The sequence below is a fragment of the Neopelma chrysocephalum genome, unplaced genomic scaffold (genome assembly GCF_003984885.1).
Source record: "Neopelma chrysocephalum unplaced genomic scaffold, ASM398488v2 Primary Assembly neopelma1_22b, whole genome shotgun sequence".
Classification (NCBI taxonomy): Eukaryota; Metazoa; Chordata; class Aves; order Passeriformes; family Pipridae; genus Neopelma; species Neopelma chrysocephalum.
Window position 1 is genome coordinate 28,834,645 of NW_020897690.1, and position 25,042 is coordinate 28,859,686.

At 37.7% G+C, this 25,042-nt stretch overlaps 1 protein-coding gene across 7 annotated transcripts in view; it reads left to right on the forward strand.

Moving 5' to 3' along the window:
- RELCH (RAB11 binding and LisH domain, coiled-coil and HEAT repeat containing) overlaps window positions 1-23,811 on the forward strand; it is a 79,725-nt gene extending 55,914 nt beyond the window's left edge. For 4 of the 7 annotated variants that reach the window (XM_027682306.1, XM_027682299.1, XM_027682316.1 and 1 more), the window contains 11 exons: window positions 649-697; window positions 1,099-1,178; window positions 1,943-2,049; window positions 2,592-2,691; window positions 6,573-6,655; window positions 7,590-7,653; window positions 9,205-9,343; window positions 9,682-9,798; window positions 10,806-10,894; window positions 16,624-16,694; window positions 22,004-23,811. In XM_027682306.1, the coding sequence (XP_027538107.1) occupies window positions 649-697; window positions 1,099-1,178; window positions 1,943-2,049; window positions 2,592-2,691; window positions 6,573-6,655; window positions 7,590-7,653; window positions 9,205-9,343; window positions 9,682-9,798; window positions 10,806-10,894; window positions 16,624-16,694; window positions 22,004-22,124 (1,020 nt within the window). In that variant the 3' untranslated portion in view covers window positions 22,125-23,811. Of the gene's footprint in view, window positions 1-648; window positions 698-1,098; window positions 1,179-1,942; window positions 2,050-2,591; window positions 2,692-6,572; window positions 6,656-7,323; window positions 7,407-7,589; window positions 7,654-9,204; window positions 9,344-9,681; window positions 9,799-10,805; window positions 10,895-16,623; window positions 16,695-22,003 lie in introns of all 7 variants that reach the window. The other 3 variants (XR_003534072.1, XR_003534077.1, XM_027682335.1) reach the window with 3 other exon arrangements.
- Window positions 23,812-25,042: the final 1,231 nt, after the last annotated feature.

Genomic DNA, 25,042 nt, shown 5'->3' on the forward strand with positions numbered 1-25,042 from the left:
CCCCGCCTGAAATATTTTCTGTAGGTGACATCTAAGCATTTTTATCAGGGAATTACATAATTTTTCTCCATAAAATAACTTCTGAATATAATGAAAAAAATATATTAAAAGGAAATCATAAAACATGAGAGGATTACCTAAAGATTAAATTATACAAGTGTGTTAGCATTACGTGCTGCTTCCAGAGAGGAGATTAAAAAAAGTCTCTGGTCTTTGAAAGCTCTTTCTGTAAGTTATTTGTAAAACTGTTGCTTCTATAAAATTGTTCTGATACTGATTATCATAGCTGTATTTGGAACAGAGTCCTTCATTGATAGCAAAGATACAAAACATAAACTTTTTTTTGTTTTACATACTTCAACTTTTTGTGTCACAAGTACTAAATACTGCTACTTGTGTTGTGGGTACTCACTAGAAATTTTTGCTCTCTTATGTCATACTGTCAATTTTTGCTAAAACTGGCTATACTTTTTAAAGGTTTTTGTTCTTTCTGTACCATCAGAAGTCCTTTTTGTGGTTTCGGGGAGGGGTGTTGTTTTTTGGGGGAAGGGGATATTTTTTGTTTCATTTTTCAATTGTTATATTTTTCTAAGTTAATAGACACTGGTAACAGGTTTTCTTACATGGGATTCATCATCCTTTGCATAGGTAAAACCACAGTTCCAGGAAATCTTAAGACTGTCTGAGGAAAACATAGGTAAGTAGCTTTTTACTCAAATGAGTTGAACTTAACTTCAACTCCAAAAAAAAAGTCAATCTCTTGTTCAAATAACATTTTCAGAGCACAGTTCTCAAATTTGTCATCTTTGTGAAATGTTGAAAAATCTAATCTTAATCTGAATGGAACACTGAAGTTGTAGAATGTGTGTAAGGTACAAAAAAAGAATCAAATCCAAATACCACTTAAGCATTATTTTAGCACGTGTGTGTATATATGCATACATGTATATAAATTCTCTACGGATATATAAAAAGTGATGAAATCTGTAATACTTAAAAACACACATATAAGTATACTATATATAGTGTGTATTATACACATTATATATACCCTCATATGTATGTATAAAACCTAAATTTTTCGCTGTGTTTCATTAGATTCCACAGCAGGTAATGGAGTGCTAACAAAAGCCACAGTTCCCATCTATGCAACAGGGGTCCTTACATGTTATATTCAGGTAAGTTTGTTTTTCTGTTTCTTCATTAAATGTATAATAGTGTGTAAAATTTATTTAAAAAGCAACAAACCTTACTGTTTTCTCTGAAAACTTAGTGTTCTTGTGCTTTAAGATAGGTAGATGAATGGGAGCTGTACACACATTTAAAAGCGAAGTTTTCCAGTGAGGTGGTGATGCACATTTAGATCACCTGCTGCCATGTCCCTCTATTAATGTTATTTCTTAAATGGGTTCTTGACCACTTAACTATGAACCCTGCAAACATTATTTTGCAAAACAGATAAGCAGGTAAATTGCCACGTTGGGCCTAGTTGGAGTCTTAAAATGTTAGTGTTACCTAGTACTAAAATAAATACACTATAAATAAGATTACCTAATCCTCCAGCAACCAGCAGTTACAGATTGGCATATACATATCTTACAGGAAAAAAAATAAATTCTTCATTATCTTACAAATTTTTAGTGGACTGTGAGCAATTAGAAACTTCCAGGAGTAATAAGCATGCTTAAATACTGTTCTTAAAACTTTCTTTATTAAAACAATATGGGCAATTCAAGCATAAATATGACATAGTTAATGAAATACGTTCTCTTCATGTGTTTGCTTTGAAAGGTCCTTGTTTTTTAACCACATTCTTGAAGTTCCTAAGAAAATCGTTAAGTGCTTATCTAGTTTGTTCTTATTCATAGTTTGTCTCTTTGGTATCTGTAGGTTATCATCACAACACTTCTACTACATTCATCATTGTACTTTCTTCTTTCAGGAAGAGGACCGCAAGCTGTTAGTTGGATTTCTAGAAGATGTAATGACCATGCTTTCACTATCTCATGCTCCTCTTGATAGCCTGAAAGCTTCCTTTGTGGAACTAGGGTAAAGAATACACCTTGGCATTGACTAGATCTAAATACATTAGATACTTTTATTAAAAGCTGATAATCTGGCTGTAATGTTAATAACTGTAGTGCTTTGGGTGAATAAAGGGTATACTTGCTTTTTTTTTCTTGGTGCAAATGCAATCTCTGGATTAAAAATGTAGTGATAAAAATAATTCTGAAGTGTAAAAAGGAAACACAAAATTTCCACAAAAATCACTAATTGAGAATACAATGGAAATTAATTTTGTATTTACCATACTATTGTCATGTATTTGCATTCAGTATCATAATTTATTGAAAATTATGTTCTTAACGTTGTGGGGGTTTTTAATTAACTTGAAAATGCAACATATTTTCTGGACTGCAACATCTTGCTTGTCCTTCAGAATGAGATAAATGTTTTGTTTCCTTCAGAAAGGATAAATGGTGGAGTTTTAGATTTGTTGAACAATGGATTCTTAAGACTACATTTTGCAGGTAAAGAACAGGGTTTGGGAGTATTTTTGTTTGATTAATTGCCCAACTGTTTTCTTTTAGTGCAAACCCAGCTTATCATGAGCTGCTCTTAACTGTTTTATGGTATGGAGTTGTCCATACTTCTGCTCTTGTTCGATGTACAGCTGCTAGAATGTTTGAGGTAAGTGTTATCTAAACTTTTTTTGCACCTCTTTAAAATTAGAGTTTACTTTTAAAAACAGGGGTTCAGACAATGCTGTTACATTCTTAATAATTACAAACAAATAAGCTGTGTACTGTGTGATGGAGCAGGAGGTTGTCATGCAGTTGTTTCTGTATCTGTTTTCTGTTCAACAGCACATCTCTCTGTAGGTATGTAGTTAAACATATCAAGCATCTCTGGGTTTTAACTTCTGCTACTCAACCCATCATGAGTATGTAACTCACAGTTATCATTTTCAATAAGTTTTGTGTATACTCATACAATACACTTGTAATTCAAACTAGTTTTCATTGGTACCAGATATGGTGGTGAAGACATACATGTAACCAATTCTGTATTTTTTGTAAAAATGAAAATAATTTAAAATAATCTACAGTTACTTACATGCCTCATAATGACAGCTCCATCTTTCCCCTAACATCTATAAGTTTTCGTCAGGATAAAGACTGATACATATAACTAATAAGTTTGCTTTTATTTCCACTTTATGCCTTTGGTTCATCAAATGTTCATTTTAAAAGGCTCATGCAAAAACCCTAGGACATACTCAGACATACTACACTTGCTGAACAAAGAGAAACTTTTTTCTTTGCATGCTAGAAACACATTTTTCTAATCAACATTACTCTTTTTTTTTTTTTACTGTGTTTCTTCCACATTTGACTCATTGGAATAGCTCTGCAGTGGACCTCTAGCTGAACCTGCCATCTTGTATCCATTTGCAAAAACAAATCTCAAGTCTGCCTCAGAAAAAAAGAGCACTTAACTTATCCATTAGCATTCTTTACTGCAACTCTGGAAGTCGTAGCAGATAAAACAGTAAACAGCCACAATAAGCACTATCCTGATACTGTTTTCCCCCCTCTTCTCCCTTTAAAAAGAAGATGACAATTTTTGGACACCCTTAAAATATGTTTGAGTATTTTTAATCTAACAAAAATATTTCTTATATCGTATTTGTAATAACAAGGGGTTCTTTTCTTAATACGCATTAGCCAAATGTGAAAGACCTCAGTTACAACAGACTGTCGTCTTGATTGCAGTTTCTTTTCAAATTCAACTGCATGTTGATTATTTTTATGCAATCTATACATGCTATTAGATATATTGTTTCCTAGCATACTTCAATTTTTACTAAAGCACAGGCAGCTTTATTTTAGACACTGTTCTCACTCGAAAATAGTAGCATATTGTTACTTAATTGATAGCCATAGCATACATATTTATACATGGCAGTACATAAATTTGGGACGTCGTCTGTGTAAAGAAGTGGTAATAGTTGGTTTCACTATTGGAAAATTCCTCATTCAAGGAATCTGACACCTCAGAGGCTGCTGAATGGCAAAGCCCAGCAATTAGGTAATAAGATAAAGAGTATGTGACCTGCAGGACAGCTGTATGGGAACAATAAACATTCTGAGCAGCAGAGAAACCACAGGCCTGTCTGCATTACCAAACCTTTACAGTCCATTAAGGATTGGAAGGACACCGAAGTGATTTGGAGCCATTCTACCCCTTCACTCCTTTGGTGGCAGGCAGCTTTGCGCTACCATTTTTAAGGTGTAGTATGTATGACTAGTGATCTAGAGGAATTAAAACAGGATAAAAATTTACATCGTCTGTATCACTCCAACCTTACATGCTGCTAACATGGCTTTGTCCATCCAGCTGTTTCCGTTGCTTCTATATTAATGTTTTCAGTCAGTAGTTTCCCGTTTGAATATTGATGCAAACAGATTTCATTGCTGCTGGTTTGAACATGAAGTGCATAGCCGAGTTATATATAAGCTTTGTTGGTCTGTTTAGGTTCAAGACTAGGACCACTTATCTTCAGAATGACACTTGTGTTATAAAGCATGTTTTATTTTCTGTTTACTGTGCTTTACCATACTTAGAAGTGTGGCAGCCCACATAGTAATGAAGCTGAGATCATTGTAAGTTGTTTGCTAATTACACAAATCCCAAGCATTTTTTCTTCAAAGCACTGCTAGGCCTATCTCAAAATGAAGATTAGTAAAGAAAACTTGAGTCCCTGTTTGCCCAAGATTGAAAATAGGAAGCATTCTGTATTTTAATAAATGGAAAATTGGTAAATCTGTATCTGAGAGTAAGATCATCATAACCAGTGAGCTATGTCCTTAACAGCTGTTTGAAGAGTAGCCTATAAACTCAACAGATCAGCACTTTAAGTTGTCACCAGTGTAACTCATTGTGAAATGTACTAATGTTAAAATTCTGTAGTTGAACTGATATTCCTAATATTTTCTGAGTAACAAGTATAGGAAGCTGCAAATTTTTCCGTCTAGGTGCTTTGCAGCAATAATGCATATGTTCTTATACAGCTTTTCCCCATTCTTCCTTCCCCAGTTACTATCTTAAGGCCACACTGTATTCCGTGTCTGTGTGCACGCTTGCATGCATGCACATACATGCACACACAAATATTGCTTAATAAAAATGACTGCTTTGTATAGAAGCTTCTGGAAAGTCAGGTTCCTTCCAATCTTTCACAACTTTCTTTGGTTTAAATTCAGAGTTGGTAAAGCAGGAATGCTCAAACAAATAGAATATAAAATCTTCTCTAGTTAGAGGGTGTAAATATTACCTGATTTGAGTACTGATATACTGACAGCCACTGCTTTCCCCATGTTCTGTGGATCTCTTGTTGCATTGCTGGGGGAAAAACTTAGAATTTAATTTGTGCTCGTTATGTAATGTGAGTAGTTAGAATATGGCTAAATATTAAAAAGACATTTCAAATTTCTCACATGAACTTACTGATTAGCTTTTTATGTTTATCTCCTAAAACCAGCAAATACATGCAGACTTCCTTACATGAGATTCAAAATGGAAATATCTAGGCTTTCCCCTTTTTATTAATGAAGACAAAAACCACTCTGTTTTGTTGAATATCTGGAGAAAGTTTGCAATTTGTCATTTTTGAAAATTAGTAGGTTTTCGTATGTAGAAAACATGTAAAGGGCATCTGCAACATATGCAGCAAATGCTGATGTATAGCTACATAAGTAATGTAAAAAAGATCACCTGGGAACATCTGAATTCAGACAACTTTTTCATGTTCATGGATAATAAATTTCACTGTGATTTCAAGTTTTTAAAATTCGGGATGTATTGCAACAAATATATCTATTCCTTAGTTTGCAAAAAGACTTGATGAAGTACGTTTCATGGATAATTCAAGGATTTTCCATTTTCTACCTGCATAGACCAGCATATATACTGCTTGGATGGTGGTTAAATCCAAAGTAGTCCTGAATGACTTTCAGGAAAGCTTTTTGGCATCTGGGAAGGTGCTGTTTGTCACATTGTAAAAGGTGTGACAGGTATCACTCAGTGTGGGAAAACTATGCATTTGGCCTAGTCAAGATATCTATTTTGCTTGCGACAGCCACCTACTATGATGAATACCGTTGTATTGAGTTAGGAGCAGCATTTAGATGAAATTGTCAAACTCAAATTGGCATTGGTTTAGAATTTAGTTATACATAATTTTATTTATAATACATAATTAGTATTTGAATTATAATACACAGTTACTTGCTAAAGCTGTGAGTTCAAGTTTTAAAATATCTGAAAATAGAGAAAACATTGTATTGTTGAATTTGACATGTTTGTGCTGATTGCCAGACCACTTCAGCTTTCTTCGTGCCTTTGCATTTATGAAGCACTAGTGTAGCAGTATTTGCTTAGCTTCTAATTTTGGTTTGCTTTTTGTGTTTTTTCTTTCTCTCTCTTGGTTGTGCCACTCTTCTTCCCATGATACTGTGCTCGCTCTTTCCGTGCATCACCTGTGATACCCCCCTGCTCCGACCATTCAGCTGTTGGTGAAGGGGGTACATGAAACTCTGGTAGCTCAGAGAGTTGTTCCTGCTCTCATTACTCTCTCCAGTGACCCTGAAATGTAAGTTCCCTGACTATCTTATATACATAGCATCCCTCTTAATACTTGAAAAGAAATAACCATCAGTTATGTTTCTTAGTCTAGCTGAACAAAAATTGGATTACTTTTAAGCAAATGTAACCTTTAAATCACTTATTTTTAAATAAAAAGTTTTACTGCAGTGCCTAGAACTAAACTGGATAAAACTGCTGAATAAAATTTAAATAGAAAACTTAGATCCATTTAATATATTTTTATGGATTTTTATATTTAATCATATTCTCAGTTTTCAAATTGCTTAAATCATTTCTAGCAGAAAGCTGGATATTACTATATTTTGTAATGCTATCAGCTTTACTACTGCTAAATTAAGTATCACCTGTGTTAATGAAATGCCAAGTAGTTTTGGCTGTACCTCATTTCTGATAGACAACTGTGGTACTTCATTTCCTGGACATTCTGATGTGATATTTCTTTCAGGCTAAGGAGGGATGCTTTTGCTAATCTCACTAACAGGTTGTTACTAACAAATGCTACAGCATGAATAGAGTCTTAGTCGCTTTAATGTCTTGTGTGGGTGACTAAACCAAGAACAACCCCAAGAGTCTGCCTGCCCATCCTCAGTCACAGCTAACCCAGTTCTTCAAGTTTACCAAACCATTTTTTATTGCATGTTGACTGGTTTACAGCTGACTCTTCGAGGCATGAGTGAAGCATTAGTTGACAAGCGGGTTGCTCCGGCCCTTGTTACCTTGTCCGGTGATCCTGAATTGTGAGTTTCAGATTGAGACCTTGAGTTAATCCTGTCTGTCTTTTTCCTGGCCTGCTTTTTTTTTTTGGTGTGTCATTGCTAGAAACTAATGTGTAACTTTAATTACTAATTTTTTTTTTTTGCATTAATTAATTTTCTTCTTAATGTTGAATACATCTTAAAGACTCTATTCTTCCATTGTAGTTCAGTAAGGATTGCTACAATTCCTGCTTTTGGGACCATCATGGAAACTGTTACTCAGAGAGAGGTAAAACACCTGTTGTGAGGCTGTTGTTTTTGTAGCATAGTAGGTGGATAATTTTTTTATAAATCCAGAGTAAAAGAAAGGGCAGCTTATAAATTATTTCCTTTTTTGTCATATTCTCTTCCAAAATGCTTTCCGGTTTTGCAACAGCCTTTTTTTTAATTGTTCTTTTGGAAACAAATTCTTAACTAATAAACACATTCCCTTCTAAATATCAAACCAAACATAAACAAAGAGAGGCGGATAAGTAAAGGGGAGGCCTGTGCTAGAAGATGGGAAATCCCATGCTCAAAATGTTTTTTAAAACATTGTCTGGTACGGTTGTGAAATCTAACTCCATTATTTCCAAATAAAATAGCTTTATTTTAAAATGCTAACCAAAAAGACATGGTGTAAGTCGGTTACCTCCACATAAGTATATTCTACCATTTTAGATGCTTTAGGATATCCTGCTCGGCTCCCAACTATTTCAGAAGAGAGGACAAGTCTCTTGTAGTTCCAGTCATATCTGCTGGTTTAGCCCTTGGTGTCCAAGATGGCACTAAAAGACATAGTGACATTACCAAAATAATCCTTGAGGATAATGCAGAGATGCAATTCCTCCTTCTTTTTAAATTATGAGACTTTGGTAATAGATCAGAATTCTGAAGACACCCAGGATTCTGCTGTAAGCAGTAGAAATGCTGGATTTTATTTTATATAACAACTGTACAATTGAATTTCTTCTTAAAATCTTTGCAGCTTTTTGCAGAGCTTACATTCTTCCCGTAATTTCAACATATTCTAAAAGAATGTGTTTGAGGAAATGTGAGTAATGTGAGTCAAGTTAGTGATGACTCACAAGCCCTTGGAAGATGGAAAAGTTAGAATTTTGTAGCTTGGAATGCATGCCTGTAATCAGTTGGGAAGAATATTGTTTTGTTACCACACAGAAATTACTGTATCCATTGCACTAATTAAAACAAGCCTTAGAGTACAGAGGTGATAGCACCTTCCAAAATGTATCATAAAATGTTCTTTTTTTCAACTTTGAATGCAAATAAATGTAATTTTATTTTCTGGTTTTCTAACCTTTAGTTGAAGAAATCTTTTTAATTCCATTGATTTTACAATAGCTACTTTTGCATCTCTGTCCTCTGCAGAAAATTTTTCGGCCTATTAATTGAGTTACATTACAAAAAACCTCATTAATTAAGTTCTAATTAAACAAGAAAACTCCATAGTTATTAATAGCAAGTGGGAAATTTTAATAGGAGGTAAAAAATGGGAGTGTCAAAACCAAGGAAACCTCAGGAGGAAAGACCAGCTCTATAGAAGCACCTCTCTATAGTTAAAAGATAAATCAGATTAAAACCCTATTAACGGTCTTTAAGACTGTAAAGCTGCATTGAAGAGTTTGGAACATCCTGTTAGGAAAAAAAAAGTAAATTAGAAGAAAGTCCAAGATTTGTCATCTGAAATATGGAAGATTATAAACATACTCTGAATTGACCATAACAATTTCTAGCATCTTCATTCTTTTGTGTTCTTTCTATTTCTCTGGGAATATTTAAGCTTCTGGAGAGAGTAAAAATGCAACTGGCATCTTTCCTGGAAGACCCTCAATATCAAGACCAACATTCTTTACATACAGAAATCATAAAGACATTTGGAAGAGTTGGACCTAATGCTGAGCCCAGATTTAGAGATGAATGTAAGTTGCATCTGTGGGAACATGAAGTCTTGCTCTTTCTGTCCAAAAGCTAATAGGTGTGCTGATTATATTGATTTTTTTTTTCTTTTCTGTGAGTTGTTACTATTTCAAAGGCACCCTGAGATATATTTTTATTTCAAGTGGTGCTACTGCAATCTTTATTTCAAGTTTGAGTTGATCAGTTAAATCTGCAAGGGCAGTGCCATCAAAAGCAATTATTTGCTGTTCTTTTTCCACACTGTTGTGCGTGCCTGCAATTGCTACATAGCAACTGTTTAATGCTAAACAAGTCTATGGAAAGCAATTTCCAACACTTATTCCCATATTTACTTTTCCAGTTGTTATTCCACACTTGCACAAGTTAGCCTTGGTCAACAACCAGCAGTCTGTGGATTCGAAGAGACTGGATATCGCTACCCACCTGTTTGAATCTTACAGTGCTCTTTCCTGTTGTTGTATCCTTTTTTGGGGGGAACTTTAGCTGTTACTTCTGTGGTGGTGGGAGAAATTTAATACTTGAGAAATAACTAAGTTTGTCTTTGAATATGTGAGGTAAAACATGATCTATTCAGCATAAGGAAGAGGTTTTCACAGATGGCAAATGTGGTGGGTTAGTTGGACACCAGATGCCCACCAAGCCATTCTATTACTCCCCTCCTCGGGAGGATGGGTGAGGGTGGGGGAGAAAATAAAATGGAGAAAAAACTCATGGGTCAAGATAAAGGCAGTTTAATAAACAAAAGCCATGCATGGAAACAAAGGAAAACTGAAGATTTATTCTCCACTTTCCATCAGCAAACAATGTCTGGCCGCTTCCCGGGAAGCAGGGCTTCAGTACACATAGCAGTTGCTCTGGCAAAGTAACATCATAATAACAAATGCTCCTCACAGCCCCTCCTACTTTCTCATAGCTTTTGTATCTGAGCAGGCATCATACGGTATGGAATATCCCTCTGGGCAGTTTGGGTCAGCTGTCCTGGCTGTGTCCCCTCCAAACGTCTTGCTAACCCACAGCCTGCTGGTCAGGGGCAGAATGTTGGAGAGACAGCACTGATGCTGTGCCGGTGGTGCTCAGCAGTAGCCAAAACACTGGTGTGTTATCAACACCTTTCAGCTACCAGCGTAAAGCACAGGATTGTGAGGGCTCCTGTGGGAAAGCGAACTCACTCTCAGCCCAATCCAATACAGTGGAACTGATAGATACTTTTAATAGAACAAAGCTACAAAATCAAAGCCCTTGATCTTGACCAGTAAATTAAGAAACAATACTAAATGAATGGTATGGATGTATGAAATACATGGTGTTAAATATGTTTAAGATCCTTTTTGCTTTTTATTAGTCATGAAATTTTCTTAGTTTTGCTGCTATGTGTTCCACAGAATAACATTATCGGAAGACAGACAAAAACTTGTATAATTTCAGAATTCAATCCTTATAATACCTTAATAACCTGGTTTTTAGTTATTTCAGAGGATTTAATGGTCAATCACTTTTTACCAGGACTGAAGTGTTTACGAACTGACATGGAACATCTCTCGCCAGAGCATGAGGTGAGCAGCTGTTGACTGAGTACAAGATGCAGGTGGAAGAAAAAGTTAAAATGTAATGGTATTTAAAACCAGAAGTTAAGGAGAGCTGCTCATAAGTGTATCAAAACATAGGAGTTTTTTTATAAGGAGTAGGTCACATTATTTAAAAAACAGTAAAATCTTTTAAAATTTATTTCTAAGCTGAGGATCTCTGCAGAGAAATATTCAACTGTCAGAAATTCATGTAGAAACAGATCTTTGTAGACTGAAGAAAAATTAATGTTTTTACCATCTTTCTTTTTCATCAAAACAAGGATACACTAAAATGAATGGCTACAATATATCCAAAGAAATGCAGATGAACGTTGGTGGAGTTTAGGAAAGAAATCAAAGGTGAGGAAAGTATAGTCCTCAAATACATGGAATGTACTTCATATCTGGAGTACGATGTCCAGTTCTGGGCTCCCTAGTACAGAAGCATGGATCTACTGGGGAGAGTCCAGTGAAGGGCCACAAAGATGATGAAGGGACTGGAGGAGACACGGAGAGAACTGGGACTGTTCAGCCTGTAGAAGAGAATGCTCAGGGGAATCAGCATATAGACCTGAGGGTCCAAAGAGGGCTGAGCCAGGTTCTTCTCAGTGATGCCCAGTGACAGGACCAGAGGCATTGACAGAGGACTTTTTAATGTGAGAGTGACCGAGCACTGACACAGATTGACCAAATAGGTAGTGGAGTCTCCATGCTTGGAGATACTCAAAAGCCATCTGGACACAGGCAACTGGCTCCAGATGGCCTTGCTTGAGCAAGGGCTTGGACCAGATGATCTCCAGATGCCCCTTCCAACCTCAACCACTGTGATTCTGTGAATTGTAAAAAGCAGATTAAAATAAGCAAATAGGACAACATGGAAGCAAACAAGATCTTCTCTGGTAGGATGAGCTTACAGAAAGCAGCAAAATAGAAGAATTAGTATGAGAAGCCAACTTGAGAAACTTGAAAATCTTGGTATATGCACTTTTTGTAAATACTTGAAGAGGATGAATACTATCTGATTGAAACACTTAGATGTTAAGTCAGTAGCTGAAAACAAGAGACATAGTTTAGTTGCATGTTGGGGGAAGGTTTAACAGGATGAACATTTCAAGAGATGAAGAAAAAGATTTAATCAAAATGTACAAAGGAACATTGTTGTGGTCTTTGAAGGTTAATACTGCACTTTCATGGATTACATAGTACATGAGGAAATTAATTTATTATGTTTGCAAAAGTGACTTACTTGAGATGACTGTATTTTCTAGGAGTCCTAAGTCCTTACCTTCAGTTACAAAGTTCCTTCTTCCAGTTACATTTTTAATCTAATAGTCTCATTCTTTTAATTTCTGTATATTATTATTTGAGGAACTTTCCGACCTAAAAGGAAAGAATCTGACTTCAGAAGGGTGAGTCAGGAGGAACAGTAGTGAACTGAGCATCGGTCAAAGGCAACAGAATTGTGCTTCTTTACCACAGGCAGCACTGGAGATGTGGCAGTGATAGATACTGTGTTCAGAGAGAGCTGGAAGATGTATTGTGATTTGGGAAGTCTTAAGAATATATCTGAAAGCTACAGTAGGCAAAAGTTTAATTTTCTTTCACTAATGGGATAACTGGTACAAATACTGCTTACTTCATTTTTGTAGTTAATGCAACTTCTAAGTTTTAGGGGCATAGTCAGTTCAAAAGATGCCCTGAATTAGAACAAAAGAGCTTATTTGACTGAGTTTAAGTCTTGTTAGTCAGAGAAGGAACTGAGGACTTGAACAGGATTAAAAATAAATCAATAAGGAAAGACAGCTCTCAATCCTCCATTACCACATTTTGCATCACTGTGATTAAGTGGCTTCAGGCATGATGCCAAGTGCTTTGTTTTTTTAACTGGAGAGAAATATGAAATTAAAAATATTTGCACTATGGTAGAGGCTTTGAGGCCCGGTTAGTTCTAGTGTCTGTCTTGGAAGCCTTCTGTCTTAAAATAGTTTTCTGAAATAAATGCCATTTACTATCTCAAATAGTTAGATATTTGCATAAACAGAATTAACCCTTTTCTCAGTATTTTGGTTACTCTGGTGTTATTCATGATTCAAATGGTTATACGACTTACAAAAATACAGATGATTGGAAGTTGGCGAATGTCACGCTGATCCACAAAAAGAGCTGGAGGAGGACCTGGGAAATCACAGTCCTGTCAGCCTGACCTGAGTGCCTGGCAAGGTTATGGAGCAGATCATCCTAAGTGCAATCACACAGCACCTACAGGATGGACAAGGGATCAGACCCAGCCAGCACAGGTTTAGGAAGGGCAGGTCCTGTCTGACCAACCTGATCTCCTTTTATGATCAGGTGACCCACATGATGGATGGGAGGAAGGCTGCGGATGTGGTCTATCTGGACTTCAGCAAAGCCTTTGACACCATCTCCCATAGCATGCTCCTGAAAAAGCTGGCAGCCCACAGCTTGGACAGGGGCACTCTGTGCTGGGTTAGGAACTGGCTGGAGGGCCAGGCCCAGAGAGTGGTGGTGAATGGTGCTGCATCCAGTTGGTGGCCGGTCACTAGTGGTGTCCCCCAGAGATCAGTGTTGGGCCCAGTCCTGTTTAATATCTCTATTGATGATCTGGATGAGGGGATTGAGTGTATCATTAGCAAATTTGCAGATGACACTAAGTTGGGGGGGAGTGTTGATCTGCCAGAAGGCAGGAGGGCTCTTCAGAGGGACCTGGACAAGCTGGAGAGATGGTCTGATTCCAATGGGATGAGGTTCAGGTGCTGAGTCCTGCACTTTGGTCACAACAACCCCATGCAGCGCTACAGGCTGGGCACAGAGTGGCTGGAGAGCAACCAGGCAGAAAGGGAGCTGGGAGTTTGGATTGACAGGAAGCTAAACAGGAGCCAGCAGTGTGCCCAGGTGACCAAGAAGGCCAATGGCATCCTGGCCTGGATCAGGAACAGTGTGGCCAACAGGACCAGGGAAGTGATTCTCCCCCTGTACTCAGCGCTGGTGAGGCCACACCTTGAGTGTTGTGTCCAGCTCTGGGCCCCTCAGTTCAGGAAGGATAATGAGGTGCTGGAGTAGGTCCAGAGAAGAGCAACGAGGCTGGTGAAGGGACTGGAGCACAAGTCCTATGAGTAGAGGCTGAGGGAGCTGGAGTTGTTTAGCCTGGAGAAGAGGAGGCTCGGAGGAGACCTCATCACTCTCTACAGCTACCTGAAAGGAGGTTGTAACCGGGTGGGGGTTGGTCTCTTCTCCCAGGCAGCTGTCAGTAAGAAAAGAGGGCATGGTCTTAAGCTCTGCCAGGGGAGGTTTAGGTTAGGTATTAGGAAGAAATTCTTTACAGAGAGAGTAATCAGGCATTGGAACGGGCTGCCCAGGGAAGTGGTGGATTCTCCGTCCCTGGAGGTTTTAAGATGAGACTGGATGTGGCACTTAGTGCCATGGTCTAGTAACTGTGGTGGTAGTGCATCAAGTCCAACCCTTGATCATTTCAGAGGTCTTTTCCAACCTAGCTGATTTTATGGTTTTCTCATTTACAGAGCCTTAGTTTTTATGGCTCTAACACCACTACAGAGTTTATGCTTATCTTGGAAAGGTAACATTTGTGGGATTGGCTTGTGATCCTGTCGGGCAACATTTACCACTTATCCCTCATACTTGCTTTCCTTTTTTCATATAAACAAAAGAGTAAGTTGGGCATTTAGGCCAGATCTCCTCATCTTTAAAAGAAAGATTTCACCTTGTGCAAACATTTCAGATACTTTATCAGCATCTCTAGTTCAATGTTAAGTCCCTTCTTCCCCCTTCTCCACTTGCCTTCTGTTTATTTTCAAAATAACTGGATTGTGAGTTGCATGATAATGAGATATAGTCAGTACTTGATGAAAATATTTAGTCCATATACTGCAGTATTGTTTATAATACTTAAACATGTTATATCTCTTAAATGTCTCTAAATATAGAGTTACAACTCTAAAATCTCTCTCTTAAAGGAGGTCTACATGATTTCATAATCAGTCCTAGGATCAAACAAAGAGAACCCAAGGGAACAGGTCGGAGCAGTATGTGCAAAGCCATAATGTAGAATTGCCATATGATATTATATTTATATCTTTCCTCTGTTTCACCCTGAACTTTAAGATAAATTGATTTGGGAAAGAGGAAAGAATTACTCCACTTCATCCAAAAATTAACAAAACCTTCCCAGAAGGAGATGCGCAATGGCCAGCAACTCCATCATGTTACTGAAATGATTCTGAGTCCATGATGAATTTTTCTCCCCTTTGATCAAGACTTCATATTGTTGATGTTTGGAGCATCTAGATTCAGATAGATGTACAAAAATGTGGAAAAGTTCCAGTGCACAGGTAGAAATGCTAAGTAACCAAAATTATGGCCATTGTGCTTATTAATTTCAGGGGATTTTTTTGATACAGAACAAAAAGCTTGCTTTTTCACAGGAATTCTGAATGTATTTCTCTTGTATCTCTGTACTACTGAGTTTAAGTACCTTGTATAACGTTTTATGCAAATGAAGGACGGCAGATTTAGCAGGAAGAGTTGTAGTCCTTTTTGAATGCTGCTCTCTGAAACACTCAGGTGTATATAACACCTGCTATCTACAATGTCTCAAATGCTGGAGTAATACCTTTGGAGAAATAGAGTGAGCAGTGGCACAGGTCTGCAGACCAGGCCACTTCTTACCAGTGTAATTAAAGGTTGTGCTGCAGATGTCCAAAGCAACTTGACAGAAACCAGCTTTTTAATGTGTATAAATACATTTAAAAACAGTTACCAGCTGGTAGTAACCATTAGTGACTGATCCATATTTTAGAGATAGAAATTGAGTTTTTTCCTTTACTGTAGATATTCTGATTTGGTAAGACACTACTAATTTATATTGCTTGTAGCTTTGAGATTTTAAGTTTAGTGTCTCAAAAAAAATTGCTTCACTTTCTCCTGAGCTGTGAGCAGCATAAGTTTCCATTTATGCAGTGCGTGTGTGTGTATATATATATTTATAGTTTCACATTTTGCATTATGCACATTTGCGTAACTGTTTTGCCTAAGTGTTTCAAATGCTTTTTGTCTTAATGTGTGTGTACACATTAAATACTGTGTGAGCAGGGCAGGGAGCCATATACCTGTCCCATGAACTGTATTTTTTTTTTAAAGTCTACTCCTGGGAATCATTTCTTTATTTTTGGAGAAATGTAAAAATGTCAGTGTGGAGGTGTTTTCAGTCTTAAATACTTTGCAGAAACTTTAACACTACAATTGCTTAAGTAAAGGAAAAAAGCCATGATGCATAGGAACCCTGGAAGATACCAGTGGAATGATACCGAGTTTGCTTTAGCACTTCCTTTCCATTAAGACGTTGTCTCGGGATGCCATCACACTTTTTTTTTCCTTCCTTTTTCTTTCATGCATAATGTTCATGAAGATATGGTATGTCATAGAAGTGAGTTCACTTTATTTCAAAAAGTGAGGGGAAACAGGAGGGCATCTGGAACTCCTGCAACTGTTTCAAAAACTTTTACTTCCTTAAGGTATTTTGAACATTTTTCTGGTTCTAGCCACAAGACATCAGGTAACTGGGGAACAAAAAAACTTTTCAAACAGTTCTGCTAATGTTAGAATTAGTTGCAGAGTACATTTCGTAAGAAGTGTTAATGTAAAAGGAAAAATGTCAAATGTCATGTATCTCTCTTCCTTAGGTTATTTTGAGCTCCATGATAAAAGAGTGTGAACAGAAAGTGGAAAACAAGACCGTCCAAGAACCGCAAGGGTAAGACTTCCACTTCCTTTTTTTTATATGTCTCCCGAGTAATGTTCTGCAGAATGTATTCCATAATGGTGTCCAAGGTTTGTGACCAGAAATCCCATACTGACATATTCTGTATTTGAAAACAGATTTTAGGAACTTTAACACAGTTTGTGGTTGTTTCTGTCTCCAGGGAAAAACACAGGACAAGAAATTTTTATTTGTATCAATAGAAATGACTTTCTTGTTTTCCTGTGTTACTTTGTCGTTAATTTTTTATCCATTTAAAGCAGTATTTAAATTTCTGTCCCGAATCTGAGAAAGCTGGGAGTGTCTGGCCTAAGTGCTTAGAGCAAGGTATGTGGTATGCGCCTTGCCACCCTAGGTGGGGACAACCTGCAGGCTGAGGGAATTGTTCTGGTCCTGGGAATGGCTTGCTCCAGGCTGCTGACCTTGCTCGCCTGTGACTAGTGCACACAAAAACAGCTTCTCCAGTGTATAAATTGAGCTACCTGTGTGAATTTCCTGAAAAGAAAGGTAGCTAACAGACCCATGTTGGATGTGGAGATTTGGAAAGCCTAGTGTCATTATGATGAGTTGTATGTGGTCTTTTGCATACTTGTTGCTTGGAATGGCATCCTGACAGGTAACTTCTCGTGGATAATTATATAACTTAATAAATCCTTAGCGGTGTTGCCAGGAAGAGTTTGAGAAGAAACAGTAGGTATCTTAAGAGAAAATCTGTCCTCAATCCCAATACATTGCCATGGGAATTGAGGCAATTACTGAAGCTTCTTTGTGTCATGCCTCCATATCTGTAACAAATGGATAGAATTTACTTCTTGAAAGAGCTCAGGCATGGTTCTGGAAGCAACTGGTAGTTTGAGAATTACCAAAATAGGAAAGGTGTGCAAGAATTGAACAGAAGAAATGTGGTGTGGAAAAAGGGTCAGTCTCTCATGCACCAAATAAGATATTTTGGGGATTACTGGTAGTAAATACTTCGAAATCACAGTTAGTCCTATTAAGCCATTGCAGAAACCAGTAAATGCAAACCTGATACAACATCTAGTATATTTTCTTTTAGGATGCAACTGCTGAAAACTTAAGTTTTGAAAAGGATAAGTCTTTGCAGTGTGTTCCCTTGTTCCTTAATTAGTCTTCCCCTTTTTTACTCAAATTCAGACTATGGTCTGATCTTTTACTGTACAAAATTAACAAGAAATATTTTACCACTGAAGAAATGACCTTTTCATATACATAAATATCTCCTTTTTTTCCCTAAGCCCTTGCTAATTTCAGTTCCTAATTTCAGTGACAATTATATATTTGACAAAGGATTTAAATGCAACTGGGATATAAATTACTGGGTTTTGTTAACAGCATGAGAATGCATGCACAGAAATAAAAACAGATACAAAAGCAATCATAAGATGCTGCTGATTATCTTGTCTTTCCCCCTTGCTGTTAGAAAAGGTTTGTCAAATAATATGGGGTCAAAGAAATAGTTTTTTAAGAAGATTAAACTTAGCATTTTTATATATTGGATAGCCACTTTTGTTAAACATTTTCTTTAGCAATTAACAAGGTATTTCAGTCATGGCTAAGAACTTATGTTACAAGCTGATTTTTATAAAATGCCCAGCATGAATGTTTGTTTTGGCCTAGAGCTTTCCCATAAAACAGGCAGAACTCTGTGTAGCATGTAATTCATCTAGACACTGGTCAAAAATTTGATGTTTACACATTTTTTTTGTTTGTGGGTTGGGTTTTGCTTTAGTTTTTAAATAACTAATAAATGCAAGGACTTCTCTATAGGACCAGTTGTTTCAAACAAGATATGCTACTGCCTTATTTGGATCTCTGATTACTTTTTGAAGATGTGAGACTCAAATTACTTGATTTCATATTATTTTTATTGGTATGTTTAAATGTTCAATTTGCATAGTGATAGAAGTACTTTGGTGGCATATTTAAACTTTTAAGTCTGCTGAGTGCTGTGGATTATATTTATATTTGAAGTAACATAGTAATAGAAAACATGAAGTCCTAGACACTCCAGTTGTTAAATTTTAATTTTTGACAGCAGATGGCTGATATTCCCCCAAAACTGTTTTGAATGTCAATAGTACATTTCCTGGGTTTCCTCAAACTTATTCAGGATCATTAGAATAGCGAAAGCACAGTTTGTTTGAAAACTACAGGTTCGTTACCAGCTGATGGGCTTTCTTTTCTGAAGTGGGCAGGTTTATTTTCTTAATGCTGCTTATGCTTGTGTAGTGGTTTGAGCCAGGTTTTCCCCCTGAAACTAAGAAAGTGGTAACCCCCAGGGGGTGGTGACCCTTGGGGCTTGACCAATCAGTGCTCCTGCAAAATATAAACATATCTCTGGAGACCGGAAAAGAAGCAGTAGTACTTGTTGTAAGAAGAAGGGTGGCCATGTTGTAGAAGCCACGAAGCAGGGGCTTAGGGCCCCTGGGGGCTTTGCCCCCCCAGCCCCCAGTTGGGGGGCTGCAGGGACTTGGAACAGTGTTAGCTGGACTGAGTGCCTGTGGCTAGGAGCTGGGGGAGTTTTCTCCCCTGTAAGCAGAAGTGGGAGACGCTGGGAGCAGCGACGGAGCAGCAGCAGAACAGCAGTGTCCGAAGAGCAGTGGCAAAGAGCCAACTGATAAGAACCAAGAGAAGCAGCAGATGCCGGTATGCAACTGAAGCAGACACAGAGCTGTCTGAGGAAACGAAAAGAGCCAGCAGCAGAAAGCAGGACAAGAGACCCGAGCCAGCGGCAGGAAGAGAGTTTCGGAGGGTAAGAACTGGCTCAAACCAAAACCCCCAAACTCGCTAGAGACCCCTCCGAGAAAGAGGAGGGGGTGGTGGACTGAGTAGAGTCCTAAAGTGCAGTATGCACTACAGAGAGGAGCTAAGAAGCTCCGGCCTCCTGAGAGCTCAGCCAGGATGGCCAAAGGAATGTGTGTGGAGGGGGTGACCTTGGGCTTTCCCCCCCCTCCTTGCTGCAGCTTCAGAGAAGCTGGCAGCCATCTTTGAGGCAGAGCATGGGAGCTCTGCACAGGGGCTTGATTTCCCCTGAAGATACCAGACTGTCACGAAGACCCCCGTGCTTCGTGATATGACCGTGGTGGAACGACCTTGTCTGGGGTTATGTAGTCCACGGAAAGACCCCCGTTTGAGGACGGAGGGCCGAGGGGCTTGGAGACCCCCTCGTGTGTGCTGGCAGAGAGCCAGCAACTGCTTCTGCTGCCTGGAAGAGAAGAAGAGAGCCTGCTGCCTAGAGAGAGCCTGCTGCTGACAGACTGGAAGGGGTCTTTTCTTCTTCTTCTCTCCTGGACTTTTATTTGGAAGGAGAAGAGATTGGGCCCATTGTAAATATTATTGTCATGGTAGAGATAGATATAGAGTTAAGATTGTATACAATTTATTATAGTATTTATTTGCTGTATAGTCTTTGTAATATATTCCTTCCCCCATATTGAGTCTCGTGTTTTTGTCTGGAAAACCCATCTCACATGGGGTTGAGATGTGGGTGGGGGGCTAGGAATCAGAATTGGATTTTGGGCCTGCTCAAACCATGACAGCTTGGAAGGTACAGTATTTCCCAAATAATTTTTCCTAGTTACACGCAACTCTAGGATACATCAGTCGGGAATAGCTTCTTGTCCTTAACCAGCTGATAGCGAGTCTAAACTGTTATTTACATCGTTTATATGCCCTTGCTTTATCATGAAATCAAAGGAAGTAGCATCTTACAGTAGCAGTAATTTACCTGCTAAGTTTTATCAGCTGGAAATAGGTGATTCATTAGTTGATGGGAGGTGTATAATCAAGCCAAAGATATTGATTGTGCCTAAAAGAAATATTTGACTTAAAAAGTTTATAATTAAACTATCTATAAATCCACAGTACAGCTTTAGTGAGAAGCTTCCCTTTTGTTTTTTAAGGTACTTTAAAAAGAACCAGAATTCATTATCACTAAGCACCTTTTTTTGTGGTATGAAATGGGAAAAAGTACTAAGCGCATCCTTGCTGACTTTGAAGAAATCATTCAAGTTCTGTTGAAGCAGTTAACTTCGACATGACCTGCCTTGATGCAGCTGTGTCTAACAGAACTGTTTATAACCTTGCAGACTGAAAAGTCTGTTCCTGGAATCTGGCCTATGCCAGTAAGACAGATTTTGTGGTCTTATGTATAATTTTGAAATGCAGAGTCCATGCTGAGCTTACAAGGGAGAATTTAATTGGAAATGTTTTTAAAATTGGCCCTATCTAATGTTGTTAAAATGGCAAACATTTTCCTACAAATATGGGAAGTATGGAATATTTATTGGTATTCCTGCTATTGTACATTTGTTCTGTCTTGAGACAGATTACTCCTACTATGCTAAACAGTTATATATATCTGAAGTTGAGCTCACTGATATGTTGTAAATTAAAAACAAAAATCTTAATTTCACAGCATTTGGATAATTTCTTAATGCGTTCAAAGTTGTAGCATGTTGTAGCTTCAGCACTGATTGGGTTGCTCCTTCCAGTCCAGTTTGTGGCAAACCTGTGGACTCTTCATTGTCTTATCTAGTATGTATGAAGCAGGAACATTCAAGCACAGGTAGTAGGAGCCACGTTCACAATAACCAGAAGGAGAACGCTCCTTACCCAGCGAGGGGCTGACCCAGTATGACTCAGGGTGGGGTTTACAAGACATTTACAAGGAGATCAAAGGAAAGCTGATCAATAAAAATAAAGTTTTATTGGGAGTTACTAGATTGACAATCCACACCCAGTTTTAAATTCTGCTCAGGTTGGAAATAGTTGGAAAACAAGACAGTTGAAAATTAAGACAAGAGGTCGCTGTTTTGTACATGCCTTGCTTCTACTCTTCTGTACATGTCTGCTAATGGTCACTGTTGGAGGCAGGATACTCAGACTAGGTAAGTCCATGTCTGAACCAGTACCGTCATACTTATACTAAATAAATTTAAGGATTGACATTTTTGGTGAGGAGATAAAGCCAATCTTTCACAGAGGTATTTGTCACTAGAGCAATTGCTGAATAGGTAATAAATTCTAATGTGGGGACATCCAAAGGTACCAAAAAGTAGTGTGGACAGAAATATTTTACCATTTTCACAAGGGCTGTGAGGACATTAGAATCGATTTAACAGTGTATATTTGCACTAGGTGGTGATTTTTCAATTCTTCATGGACTGGTCTTTTATGTTGAAACCTCTAAAACGCAAAGACACTTTAGTTGTTTAATAAATAACAGCATAATATTCTTTTTTCTTTGTAGTCTTATGTCACTAAATTTTTTATTTTCCTAGCTCGATGTCAATTGCCGCGAGCCTGGTGAGTGAAGATACAAAGACCAAGTTTTTGAACAAAATGGGCCAGCTGACTACGTCAGGTGCAATGTTGGCTAACGTGTTCCAGAGGAAGAAGTAAGATGGGAAGAGGAACTCCCAGCTAACACTAAGATGGACCTCACAGAGACTGGTTCCTGTACTTGAAGTACTTGCCTTTTAATTTCTTCTGTCTTATGTTCTTGTAGTATAATTTTATTCTAACCTCCAAAGATATTTGCACTGCTTTTGAATATCGCTGTGTATCTGTTAATTTTGGGTTAACTGTGGTTGATATAAAACTGAAATCATAGTCTGTACCAAGTCCTGTTCTGTGTTCTTGTCTTTCCAGCATTATTTTTTTTATATAGTGGAAGGTTTTGTTTTTTTTATTTTCTGACAGGATATCAGCAAATATCTGTATTATACATGGAGCTATTCTGACGGTACTTAAAATAATGTAAATTTGAAGTTATTGTCATGAAGTAATAAAAGTGGAGATTACTTATGTATTTAAATTATGAGAGAGTAATGCAGATTTTTTAATTATGTTTCTAAAAAGAAGAGGAAGAGCCACCAGCATTTGTCTCTGCTTCTAGGGTTGTTTTTGTAAGTATTGTGCATCTTGAATCCAGAGGAATTGCAGTATCTAATGTATGAGACTGCTTGCACCGCATCAGTCTGCAGGGAATGCTCATGTTTCAGATGCTTTATGCTGACATTGTAAATGCTGTACAAAGTCCTTCAGATAAAATTCTCTCATCTATTATGGTTTTTTGAGGGATGTTTTCTTTTGTTGGGTTTTTGTTTTATGTTAAAGCACTTTAATAACCAGTCTACACATCCAGAGGCACATCCATTAACTAAAGGAAAAACATGTTAAATTAATAAATGTTAATAAACGTATAAGCTACTACACAGGGTCCCCGGTACAGTTCTGCAGGCAGAGAAAGCTTAATAGAGAAGAGAGACTGCTTTCATCTTGCACTAAGTGTGCAGTTCTGTGTACTGTGAAAACTAAAATTAAGATATTCTGTTGTATAGATTGAATTTTGGTTCAAATTTAATTTCTGAGTATTTGAAATTATGTTGAGATAGTTTGATGTGCAGTTTCTTTAAAATGTTAAGTAGACTGCATACATACTTTTTGAAAACAACATTACAAGGAGTATATTCAACAACTACCAAATATTTTTATTAGCAAGGAAGAATTAACAACTAAATACTTTTCTTTTTTTGCAGCACTTTCCCCCCCCCGCTTCTTTATGTCAATGTAAGCTTCTGAAAGTAAACTCAAGTGCATGCATGAACTGGTATGAGGTAGCAAAATATAAAAGCTCAGGCATTCTCTGACATGGTACCATCCAGCTGGAAGTATTAACATCTTTGAGGACAGGAGAAGCAAAAGGAGTGAGGGAGTAACATATTCACTTCTGGAACAGAACATGGATGGAACAGCACGTCAGGTATTGCCCTTAGATGGAAATGATGGAGATAACTTGAGGCCTCTGACTGCTTTGTGTCTGTGCCTGTTGGCTCTGCATATACCGTTGCCTGCCATGTTTGTGTTGTGACAGGGCCTGCACACCTGCACACTGTCGGTCCCTTTACACTGCACTGATGAAACATTTTTTTGAGGTTACAGACAGCTCCATGCCTTTGTGTTGCTTGTTACCATGAAAGTATACTTTTAGCAGACTGACTGTGAAACGGAGACATTCCTGAGGAATGGGAAGTGGTGACGTTCCTCTCTATTGTTCTGTTGTCAATAAAAAGTTTTGTATACCTGCCTTGTCTTGTTACTTCTAGTCTTCTCCAATGAAGATTATCGTAACAGAAGAGCTGTTACAGAACAGAGGTCTAATGTGCAGAAATTCTTTAGTCTTAACTCTTTTTACAAAGCACTGAACTTGCTAAATTTCCTATCTCTGTGTGCCTGGGTTCTAGATGTGTAGCTTTACTGCCATTTTCATGCAGGGTCTCCTTCTCTCCACAGTTTTTTCTTCTTCTTCTTTTTTTTCTCTTTCTCTCTGTTCCAACAGTTGCAGTGCCAGAGACAGCTTTGTAATCATGAGACCAAAATGACTGCTTTATGGTTAAACATCTACTTTCTAAAGCAGGTCACCTGCCTGTGAGAGTTGCTGCTCACCTACACTGAATTTCATTCAGTGTTTGGAAAACTTGCAAATCAGTGCAAGCCAAAAAACTGTGACAGCAGTTTAACTATAGATGATTGTGGCATGAGACTCTTTAATTTGTTAGTATAAATGTAGCCTCTTTACCCAACTAGGTCCAGTCTCTCCAGCCCCTTGCAAAATGTAGCTTTTGCTAGCCAGTGTCCTACTTCATACCAGTTGTAGGAATTTGAGTGAGGATTCTAGGAAGACCAGAACAATAACCAGTGAGGTGAAAAAATTACTGTCTAAGCAGCAAACTTAAAATGCAGGTTCTCTTCAGCAGGTTTGCCTCCTAAATTTCAAGTCTCTTAGTGTATGTTGGTTGCAGAAGTTTTTTAAAATGTTTATTAGTTTGCCAGATATTGAAAAATTTTCAAGAAGATTGCAAGAAGTTGTTCTTTGTGGTGTTTGGCAATATTTGGTTGGTTGTTTTTTTTTTACTCCTAGATATGGCACTGTAGCATTCAGAATTGGGAAAGGAAAGAGAGATCTCTTTAAAGAAAAGAATTAACAGAATATTTTAAATTAACTTTTTCTCCCTCTCCCAGTACTATTGAAAATAAGTTATGTGAACCTTTTGGGAGAAAATGCTTTGTTGAAAGAATGCAGTTGGCTATGCAGCATGGAAAGCAATCCATCCCCAAAGTGTTATCTTCAATTGCTTATGACTTTGCCTGAGAAAAGTTCTGTAAAAAACCAAAATGTTGGCTTTATTGGCATTACTTGAAGTTCTTCAACTTATTGGCTTGAAATAGGAAGTATGTTGAAGGTCTCTTGCTGCCTCAGTGAAATTTCAGTGTCTTTATTTAAAATATTGACTCTTGTGTTCTTAAGCAAAGGCAAT